This window comes from Lingula anatina, chromosome 3, assembly GCF_051362555.1.
Source record: "Lingula anatina isolate TDL-2025a chromosome 3, LinAna3.0, whole genome shotgun sequence".
In the NCBI taxonomy this organism is placed as follows: domain Eukaryota; kingdom Metazoa; phylum Brachiopoda; class Lingulata; order Lingulida; family Lingulidae; genus Lingula; species Lingula anatina.
Window position 1 is genome coordinate 27,151,106 of NC_141769.1, and position 11,750 is coordinate 27,162,855.

Consider the following 11,750-nt stretch of genomic DNA (forward strand, 5'->3'; position numbering starts at 1 on the left):
CACTATTTCCAAGAGAAAAATGACAAACACTATAATGTTGACCCTTCCTTTAGACGTATTGTTATTTACTCGCGGATGGATTTCGCATAAAGGTTGTTAGGCTCGCTAGCCGGTGTCATCTAGCTGTGTGTTTCGTGTGGTTGTGGTGAAGAAGATAAGAACAAGTCATCAAACGAAGTATAGGTGTGACACATTTATTCTTGTTCACACATTTCTTATTGCAAAGCAAAAAACGAACGGGCTTTTGCAAGATGTCATTCAGTACTGGGGATTCCGTGCTTGATTCAACATTGACCGACTGGCTGCGATGGGACCAGGTATACATTAATTATTAATTTTTTGTAAATTGTCTGTTCTCTGCATCTAAGTCTTACTCCTATAACATGCACGGTTTAGGGAGAGATATCTGCTTAGGTACCAAAAAAGTCAATAAATTAGAAAAAGATTCGCTTTTCCAGGTTGTTGAACAGTGGTAATGAACGGAATGAAGCTTAGTTCTACATGTAAATACGATGCACAAAGGTTTTATGTTTTTAATTTTAATAAATTGTCTTGGATAAGCTGCTTCCATATTAATGCTAAAAATTTAATGCCCGTATTTCGTGACTGGCTGTAGTCATATTTTGAAATGCTAGAAATTTTGGATATCCAAACGTTTACCCTTAACTTTTGCAGAACCCTGAATCCAAGTCTTTCATTGAGAAACTAATAGAAAGTAATAATGTGGATGAACTGCGTAATAGATTGCTGAAGAGAATGGAATTTGGAACTGCAGGTAAACTTTATTTTCTTAACTTAAAAGATTATTATTATGTATTTTATTTAGTTATTTATTTTTATTTACATATTTTAAAATTTATTTTAAGTGATAACAGCTGTAATTAAATTCTCTTTAAAGGCAAAAAAGGACAAGTTACATTGTTTAACATCTCTTTAAGAAGTTATTTTAGTTATTTACTTTATTTGTAATTGGCTTTTTTATTTATTAATTTTTTTATTTATCAAGGAAAGTGCATTTGGGATGCATGGGAGTATGAACATTTCAAGATTTTGCAGAGAGAGTCATTTTATAAGAACATTATTTTGTCATCTTTAGTTATGACTACTTACACATAAGACTTTCTCATACCATGTACTGTATTTAAACCCAATGTTTCCAATGTCAGGTTTGCGTGCAAAGATGGGAGCTGGTAACTCTATGATGAATGACTTGACAATCATACAGACATCACAGGTAAGATGTACTAAGATTGCTGCAATCTTTGTCTTCCAAAGTAAAGGCCTGCAGAAAACTCCATCCCTAACAAAATGTTAATAAAATTGAAATCTATAGAAAATTAATAATAAAATTAAATTTAAGCTGAAATTACCACTCTCAAACAATTGTCCATTTTAGTTGGCATGGTTTAAAATTTCAGATTATATAGTGCATATTTTTAGATAATAATGTTTCACAATTTAATTTTTAATCCTCATTTGTTCACAGTGCTAAGATTTATGTGGAGTTTAGTTTTTAGGAACTTATTACTATTATTATATGTCTGTAATGTTTCAGATGTTCTTTGTAAATGTGCATCTGAAAGAAATGCTTATTTTTAACAACAAAATAGGCATCTTAAATTTCTTTATTATGATAGGAAAATATTCTTATTTTAGGGATTGGCAATGTATTTGGTCAGCTCTTCTCCCCATGTAATAGAAAAAGGAGTGATGATTGGGTTTGATGCCAGACACAATAGCCAAAGGTTTGTAACAAATACTGTTGCATGAGCATGAATTTTGAAGCTTATCTATTGGTCAAGAAGCAGTGATGCAAAGTCCATTTTTCAGTGAGTTGACCTCCTAGTCTGTCATCTTGGATCTCCATGGCCACTGCAAATGCTAAATATGTCACCAAGAAGTTCTCGGTGTGTCTCAGTTATTTTCACTTATCTTAAAAATTCATGGTTGTGTAGCAAAGCAGTTATAGACTTTGTGTTTCAGTCATCTCATGTCTAGGTTCAACCCAAAGCCAGCCAAGAGATAGTGATCAGTTTTAGACTGCAACTAAGACCCCATTTCCAGAGATTAGATCGATCTACTTTAGATCGACCTAACTCCCTGGGGGTTCACGCTAAATAGCTGTCAGCCGAGTGGACACAAAAGTTAATTACCCCCTTACAGCTTGTAGTAGGCGGGATGGACATTTAAGCCGGATTATCTGACAGTAATCTAGTGAGACTCCCCGCGGGGATAGATCGATTTAAAAGCAGCCTAAGTAAGATATCACAAAAAATGGCAAGGTCGACGACTAGGGTGTGAAGTATAATCTGGCGCCAGTGTTTGTTAAATACATCTTTTACTTTATATGATATGAGCTCTTAACTATATTGTTTCATTAAAGAAAGGCATTATTTCATTTGTTTACCAATTAAATCAGAAATAAACCTTTCAACAAAGTTCCCTGGCACCAGATTGTGGTTTGTATTGTTGAGATTATATTGGCAGTTACAGTATCAGTATATTAGTTACAATATCAATGCTCACATATTTTCTAGTATACCACTGACATGAAGCTAGACAGTAATTTCAATAGTAGCGAGTAATATCTGTATAAAGTCTTGTCTTACTAACAGTCTTGTCCGAGTTACCTTCTGGAAAGACTTCTTTCATATACTGTATAAGCTATAGTTCAATTTATAACGAAAATTGCATAGCTACACTGGAAAAGTTCCAGTATTAAGAAAGTCTACCAACTACATGTATTAAGTGAAGTAACAGAAACAGTTGTGTGTTTGATGTAATAGCAGTATTTTCTGCAATTTCAGCTCTATGGGCAAATTGATTTATGACATGATTAATCTTTCTTCCATTGCTTTATTTAGGTTTGCACAGCTGGCTGCCATTGCTTTCCTTCAGAAGAACATCCCTGTTTACCTATTTTCACAGATATGCCCAACACCTTTTGTTGTAAGTTAAAGCAACTTTTAAGATACTTTTTAGTAGGCACTTCTTTGGTTATCAGACTAAGAGTACATTTGCAAAATAAGTCGGAAATATAAAATAAACCTACCTGGGTAGGAATAATAGTGTTTTTTCATACTTGTAAAAATGTTTCTAGTAATAAGCAGAAATGCTATTTATCCTTTGGACAATTATATATATATATATATATATATATATATATATATATATATATATATATATATATATATATATATAATTTTTTATGCCTACAGCCATATGCCACCGTGAAGCTAGGGTGTGTGTGTGGTATTATGGTCACTGCATCACATAACCCTAAGGAGGATAATGGATATAAGGTAAACAATTACAGTTTTTCTGGGGTGATATCAGTCTGTATTTTCTTCTAGTCAGATATTGTGAAAATCTCCTGTGGTGTTCATCCGAGGTGAATAACATTAGCATTTGAAGAGTAGAAAATTTATTTTACTTTTTTTTTTAGTCCTTTAGAATATGTTGGATTCCAGTTCATGCCATTAGTATCTTTTTTTTTCCTTTTTAATGTCATACCGTATATTTGATACATACAACTCAAGTGAATAAAATAATAAATGATATTTGTGTTTTTTGTGTTATTACAGGTTTACTGGGAAAATGGCGCTCAGGTAAGTACATTTTAGGTTAGCGGTTACAATTTCACATCTCCGCCAAGGATATTTTTATAATAGTCCATGAAACCTAAATCTGTATGTTGTTAAAAGAAATGTAATTTCTGTGGCTATGTTCACCTCAGTTTAACTTCAGGTTCCTGTTTCAGATTATATCTCCACACGACAAAGGGATTTCCAAGAGTATCACTGAGAACCAAGAACCTTGGCCTGAAGCCTGGAAAACGGACAGTCTGGATAGTAACCCACTTCTTAAGCAACCTTTTGAAGAAATCAAATCCTCCTATTTCCAGGAACTGCAAAAAATCTGCTTTTTCAAGTGAGCTCTTTAATGATTTGTTAATTTATTTATTAATTTTTCCCTTATGTCTTTTTCCCTTTGTACTTTGCAGTTCTGACTTGTTCTATTGTTTAATTGGTTTTATAGGTTCTATTTTATATGATATCAAAATTTCAACAGTCTTAAAGGTTTTCACAAGTACATGGACATATTGTTTGAATCAACTTGCAGAGAACTGAACCCATCTTCCCCACTGAAGTTTACCTACACAGCTATGCATGGTGTAGGTTACCTGTTTGCTGTGAGTGCATTTGAGGCATTTCATTTCAAGCCCTTCACTCCAGTTTTGGAACAGGTAAGAAGAAAAAACTATGAGTGCATTTTGTGTGACAATCAAGAGTTAAATAACCTATGGTCATCCTAGACTTTGCCAACTGAGGGTTAAGGATACAGTGTAAAAGGACACCCATATTAATTTTAATGGATATTTTGATTGATGATTATAAAGACTTGTGTAGAATCACACCTGGGCCCTTTCAAACAATCAGTTGTGATAATTTCATTCCCAGTTTTATAAACAACCCATTAGTCCCTAATAGATAAGCAAGGTGCACTAGTTTACTCCAATGATTAACATGCATACTTTCTCTTGAAAGATAGTTCCTGACCCAGAGTTCCCAACAGTGAAGTTCCCAAATCCTGAAGAAGGGAAGAGTGCACTGGTGAGCTTAAGGACACATTCCCATGGACACCATCGGTCTACGTAGATCAGTCCAACTCTCTGGGGACTCTCGCTGAATGCAATAAGTTTTTAACAGATTAACACGCCTCCTCCTGATGTCAAGTAGAATACAGAAAAGCTGCTGATTATGCTAGAATGTTGGAAACAAGAGGGGGAATGTCATTTAGTCAAGTTGATTGCACTCAGCAAGAGTCCACGCAGAGTTGGGTCAATCTACTTAAATCAGTGCAGGGTCTATGGGAATGGGATCTTAGACACCTGAGCTTCAGAGGTTACTAGATAATAATCTTCATTATCAGTTGGTCTCTGCAGTTATTTCCACTAATAGCAGTGGCATGTTGATAATAGAGTTTAGACTAGGTTCTGACAGATTTAAATCGATCCATCTGAATCAACCTTACTCCCTGGGGTTCATGCTAAATTGCTGTCAGCTTCCGGGAGCCAAGCGCGCAAGAAAGTTAATTGCCCCCTTACAGCTTTTAGTAGGTGGAACAGACATTTAAGCTGACAGCAATCTAGTGAGACTCCCCAGGGGGATAGATCGGTCTAAATATCTGTGGGAATGGTCTCTTAGTTTGCAACAATCTTGGAAATTCAGGGTGTAGGTAGGTCTTGCTTTGATGAAAGATTTTTTTATTAATGACAAATAAACCACTGAATAGGTCATTAAATACATTTCTAGCTCCCTTCACTATGTACAATATACACTCTCAATGTAATAAGTGTCAAATTTCTCTTAAAAACTTAAAGATAATAAAAAATTTAATGTGAAATTAAGCTAATTCAACAGTTCACAGAAATCATGTTCTTCACATTTGGGGCAGATCAGACACTATATGAGATATTTCTCGTGGTGATTTTTATTTGATAAGTAACATGGTATTTATCTATGTTGATCAGGATTATGCCATGAAGACAGCTGATGAAAACCACAGTATGGTGATACTAGCCAATGACCCTGATGCTGACCGCTTGGCAGTGGCTGAAAAGCAACCAAGGTATCATGATAATAGTCATCAAAATTTATATTTTAAAGGCTTTTTCTATGTTGTTTATAAGTGATATGAAACAGTTATGTAGTTTTAAAATGGTGCTGAATGATTTTGGAAAGGATTGATTATATGTATATTGTGACATTTTAATGAAATATATATTTATCCTATTTACAAATTTGGGGGCCAAGGTTTTGAGGTGATTTTTTATAAGGCATTGAAAAAAATATAATTTCAACATGTCAGTTATTGCAGGAATTTTACCCAGGGATGAGGTTTTTTTCTACTATAAGCAGATTTCTGAGTTTTTGGGAGCAAAAAAAAAAATAGCCTAGCCATCCCTGTGGACCCCAGGCTACTTTTACTAAATGGCAGTCTCATACCTGTTTACCTGAAAGTGTTTGGTATAGGACAACAGTGCTTTTTTATATGTTTTAGTGGAGAGTGGCATGTGTTTACTGGCAATGAACTGGGGGCATTGTTTGGATGGTGGCTGTGGTTTACCTTTAAGAAGGCAAATCCAACAGAAACTGGTGAGTTTTGGGATTAATTTTGTAGAGCACAGTATACGTTTGACTTAAAACAATGATGATAGGACGTGCAAGCCACTCAATAAATCAAATGATTGTAAGTTCTTCCAACATTCATGTCACAAAGGTTGCAAATAGTTCCACCATATTAAGCATTATATAAATTACAGAAATAAATATTAGATGCACATGTTTGTGTTATTAATATTGATATGTGTCATGTATATGTGATACATATTCAGGGGCTGATGTTTACATGTTTGCCAGTACTGTGTCCTCTAAGATCCTTCACAGCATGAGCAAAAAGGAAGGTTTCAATTATGAGGCAAGTTAACCTTTTTTTAAATTGCAAAATAAAAAGCCACTATACACTTAACATTACAGTACACAAAAGGTTAAATAGAGAAAATATGTAGAAATAAGTAATTTTTTTTCTTGTGAACAGATTATGTCAAAAATATATTTTGTCAGACTTTTTGTCTCTCTTGTGAACCTAACTATCTTTTCTGAACTTAATTTTTTCTCAGCCATAACTAATATAACAGCATTTAGAGAATAATGTAGATTAAAGAAAACGAATTGCTTGAATATTAATGTATCATTTAATTTCAGGAGACACTGACAGGGTTCAAATGGATGGGAAATCGTTCACATACGGTGATACAAGAAAAGAAACGCGTGGTGTTTGCCTTTGAAGAGGCTATAGGTAAGAAACCAGTGCTCTGCATTCTATGCTTAATGGTATTATTATAATTGCTGTCACTCATAACACACTCAATGATGAATGTGGTACATTTTTACTTCTAAAACTATCATAGCATGAAGCACTTTTTCCAAGGAAATGTGTAAAACAAAATTTAATGATGCTCTGTAAAATGCAGAAAATGCATTAAAAGCATGTAAACGAACAAAACTGTACAGCTGAAATGTGATGACATGTTTTTATGTTTGTTCTTTTTGTGTTAATGAAAGTAATGAAGCATAGGTAGTGTACAAACTATTACTCTGTTCATCTGTGTGTGTGTGTGTGTGTGTGTGTGTGTGTGTGTGTGTGTGTGCACATGTATGCTTATTTTGCATGTAAAACCGAGCAATCAACCTGATGTCTATTATGTTTGTCATTTCAGGTTTCATGTGTGGGTCCATGGTACTGGATAAAGATGGCGTCAGTGCTGTGGCAGTGTGTGCCGAGATGGCTACGTATTTATATCACAACAACCTCACCATTATGAAGCAGTTAGACAAGATATATGAAATGTGAGTGGCTGCCTCTGAATGTGTGGATAAATGAAGACCAGTTATGATTGTAGTATGGCAAACTAGTGGTCAGGAACGGGATTTCTTTGATTATTGGCTGATGTCCCTCTTTTTGGGAGCCAAAATTATATTTTCCTACTTTTTCACCAAATGGCAGGCTCACCCCTGCAAAGTGTGTGACTGAAAAGCGTTGTAGTTTTTTTTATATATTTTGAAAAATGCAGTGCAGTTTTGGTGAATAGAGAATATTAATTTTATATGATGTAGAAATATTGTTTTAGAATATTGATTTTCAAAGTTTTGTTATACTACAGTCATGTAGTTGAATTTGAGAAAAGTGTGTTGAATTTTAAAATAGTTTGATAGTACACATACTAATAGCCTGTAGTTATGTGTACAGCCATAGACATATTTTCATTCATTTGCACTTGTAATTAATCATGCACAGTTGCATGCATATAGATTCCCACATCTTTACAAAAAGAATTGGAAAGATATAATTCTACTTTGCATTGATGTCTGACATTGACTAAATATTTTTTTAGGTATGGCTATCATGTGTCCAACAATTCCTATTTTATCTGCCATCACCCTCCAACCATCAAATCTTTGTTTGACAATTTGAGGAACTATGAAGGATCTGGAAAGGTAAATTAAAGGAATGAATTGATGCTTTTGTGTTTTAAATACTTTGTTTTGGTACATTCATAAATAGTGACTTTATCCGTGCACAGTTACAGAAATGCATGCTTGTACCTGTTTTTGTACACACACACACACACACACACACACACACACACTGTAATTAAGTTTTAGTACAGTCAAGTCTGGTTTTCCCATGTGTGCCTTAGTTTTTAGTCATATTGAACTTCTCTGCATCCTCAAATCCTTAAATAAAAACTATATCAAATTACCTGAGGTATGAAGTAATTTGTAACATCTGATTTTAGTACCCAAGCAGCTGTGGTCCATATGAGATAAAACATGTCAGAGATCTCACTGCAGGCTATGACAGCTCCCAACCTGATGGAAAACCTGTATGTATATGATATGTCTTGTTATATACAGTGTGTTAGTTTTAACTGTATTCTTAGTGTCAGCCACACTGTGTAAATAAAGACGACTATTTGGTTAGATGATGTGATATGAATATAAATAACAAAACTGATTTTCCTTTCCATTATATCATTTTCCTCCTGTGAGTTTTTTGCCACATGCATTCCTACCTGTTAAGTTCAAATGTGTTATTAATAGGTGCAGTTGCATTTCTTTTTCATCTCTTTATTTATTTCTTTATGTTATTTTATTTTAAAAAGTTGAAAACTTTAAAAAGAGAAAAATATTTTGTATTGACCCAAAGAAATAAGCATTTTAGTGTAATGCTGTGTGAGAGATAATACACTATCACCAGAGCATTATGTGTCAGAATACCTCAAGTGTCAGCAAGAGGTGTTTGAAGCATATATTGCCTGGGGGTTGCAGTGTATTATTTGACATACATATGGAGAGCAAGTACTTGGATTTCACCAAAAAACACAATAAAGCATATATTGCCATGGTCACAAAACAATTTAAGGTATGTAAGGCCACAAAACCATGTTGTTTCCATCATGTCAGATACTGCCCACCAGTAAGTCCAGCCAGATGATCACCTTTAGTTTTGTCAATGGCTGTGTGCTGACCATGAGAACCAGTGGGACTGAACCCAAGATCAAGTACTACTCAGAGTATGTGGCTGAGCCAGATTCAGGGTAGGTGGGAAGTATTTTATCTACACATTGTGCTTGCCAGTCTCAACTATCACAATGAGGATTTGGGTGTACTGTAAACTTATACTTCATGAGCATTTGTTGTTTGTTTATTTGTTCCTTTGAAAAATACCAGTTTTCTTATGATGGAATTTAAAATGGTCAAGATGATGCTTTTATTCTCTCTTATTGTAATATTTGGAAAAAATGGTGATGATGGGGCTTTTTTTCTTTTTTTTTAAGATATACTTTTAACACCTCAACTAGATTGAGAAAAATAGCTACATAATTGTTTCAAGATGCACTTTGGTTTCTCTTACAGAAAATCTAAAAAAGAAATAGAAGATGAACTGGCAGACATAGTGCAGCATTTCATCGACAGGTTCCTTCAGCCAGAGAAGTACAATCTCATAGCAAGAACTTCATGATTGACCACTGGTCAAAACTTTGACCACTGTCCAAAACACAGTTTACACAGTTTTTACTGCAACATCCTTTTTTCTCTGCTCAATCATTCCCAATCCTGCCCATGTGCTTGTATGACACTGTATTTGTACCACTGCCATGGTTTTAAGACTTGTTTACACAACGATGTAAAAATTCCTCTTTTCTCTTTAGAAATGATTGTTGTTAAATTAAGGAATGTGGCAACAACTCATTCAACCACACTCAAAGCGATCCCTGATGAAGTTAAGTCTGGTTCTTATATACAAAACTAAGCCACATCTCAGTACAGTTTACAATACATGCCTGGCATACTCAGTATTTTTTGGCCCTGGTTTAAACTGGCTGTAGACATTCTCACCTCCTTGGGGAGAATACAGCCTAGTTGCTGTATATGATGCACTGAAAGCGAGCAAACAAACAATACCTTTCACAGCCAGACCAGGCACTTTGCCTCTGCTTCAATCTAGAAGTGCTGAGTGCTAAGTAAGGAGACAGGGGGTAGTACCCGGGGTGCTGTTGGTGAAGGACTGGTATGTCCCCTGACCCATGTCATTGCTCCTGCTGCAGAAGCACACACTTACTACAATGCCATCTGGATGGTATAACAATTTTTATTTACATGCTAAAATTTCCCAACATGATGTTTTGCTTTTAATGCCTGAAAAGGATGAAACAATTCAGGCTCTTGCCAATTATGTATTTGAAAGTAATTAAAGGTTTTGAATCATGGAAAAATTGAGTATAAGAAGAGGGAATTTAACTATGTGAGGAATTGTAACAATCTCAAATTTGTACACTCAGAGAACAAATGCAAATTGTCAAGAATATCTTTTTTTGTTTGAGTGTTAAGCTATGTAGCAGAACAATGCTCAGAGAGCAAAGTACGCACTTCTGTGTACAAACTTAGTCATACTATTCATAGAAAAAGCAACTAAATGCTCCTGTCATCATGGTGAAAAGTGTCACAAAACTTAAGTGTCAGAGACAGTCAGGGTGTTATTTTTATCTCTCATTACCTCATTTGAACAAGATACTCTAATTTTGGGCACAGGAGTGGAATTATATTATATAAATAATATATGAATTTTCTGTATCCAATATTTTCTAATTGTAACCATAAATCAAAAAATCAAACAAATATTGATCTTTTACTTTAAGTATTGCAATGAATTAATGATATCTGTATATGTTGATATGAAGGTTCAGTCAATTAAAGAATAAGACTTTTACTCACTTTAAATTGTTATCATTTTTATTATTATTATTATTAACCACCTTGCTTTAATAAGGTGCAAATGGCTCCTTTTTAAAAGTGCTTTGAGCTTACTTAATCCCTAGTTTTCATATTCATAAACATTGTATATTTTACCACAATCTAAAAAGCTGAGTATTTTAGTACAATGCTTTACTTTGGTATATGTGTCAAGTCAAATCATGGATTATATGTAATAAATGTTCAGATTGTGCATGGCAAAATAGTTCATTTCTTCTACTGTCATTCAGCATGGAATACACACAAAATTATGAACATTATTTTACTACAAGTCATTTCATTTTTCTAGTCAATATACACAGTATTGCTGAATGACGATGGTGTGGCAATTTTAGTTCTTAGGTGCAATAAATGCCATCATTTGTATTGACTTTAACTATTCTTGTTTTCAAAGTGAATGTTTTGACTCATCCAGTTGTATTATACTAATATACTTAACATCTTACTTGAAACGGAGATCACAATGTTTTTACCCTGTCACAAGACATTTCGAGTTGTCAATGGTGTCATGTGACAGTCTACACGGGATGTTTTCATTTCAAGTAAGATCCAGTTTAAGATTCAATTTCTCATTGTCTTACTGTTCTTGTTATATGACAACAGTGGTTTTCCATAATCTTACTGTGAATTTTTTTCCTGTATACTGTATGTTTTATGGGGTGAGTTTGTGTTAGATTTGCAAGACGTCACTGTATCACTTTTTTCGTACTTAGGTCTTTACAGATTTACTAACATAGAACAACAATTGACCTACACAACTCAAAATACTCTGCGGCAGTGTATTTAAGGCCACTGTTATCAATTTGAAGATGGAGTAGGGGTTGCCATTCCACACCCTGCATTTCAGAGGTCACTGGTAGCTTGCCTTTC

At 34.4% G+C, this 11,750-nt stretch overlaps 1 protein-coding gene across 1 annotated transcript; it reads left to right on the forward strand.

The window, feature by feature from the left end:
* The first annotated feature begins 81 nt into the window (after nt 1-81).
* On the forward strand, nt 82-11,256 carry LOC106173349 (phosphopentomutase). Its single transcript, XM_013554459.2, has 19 exons — nt 82-317; nt 676-775; nt 1,167-1,234; nt 1,657-1,745; nt 2,865-2,949; nt 3,219-3,302; nt 3,585-3,608; nt 3,761-3,930; nt 4,123-4,246; nt 4,548-4,613; nt 5,534-5,631; nt 6,064-6,158; nt 6,398-6,480; nt 6,768-6,861; nt 7,283-7,412; nt 7,958-8,060; nt 8,363-8,449; nt 9,030-9,163; nt 9,483-11,256. The coding sequence occupies exons 1-19, from the start codon at nt 252-254 to the stop codon at nt 9,586-9,588; spliced, it is 1,806 nt and encodes a 601-aa protein (XP_013409913.2). The 5' UTR covers nt 82-251; the 3' UTR covers nt 9,589-11,256.
* Nucleotides 11,257-11,750: the final 494 nt, after the last annotated feature.

Excerpts from the sequence above, each read along its gene's own strand:
- LOC106173349 (XM_013554459.2), top strand. The coding sequence starts at position 252 with ATGTCATTCAGTACTGGGGATTCCGTGCTTGATTCAACATTGACCGAC. Across the intron at positions 318-675 it reads ACTGGCTGCGATGGGACCAG|AACCCTGAATCCAAGTCTTT; the intron begins GTATACATTAAT and ends TAACTTTTGCAG. Across the intron at positions 6,862-7,282 it reads TGCCTTTGAAGAGGCTATAG|GTTTCATGTGTGGGTCCATG; the intron begins GTAAGAAACCAG and ends TTGTCATTTCAG.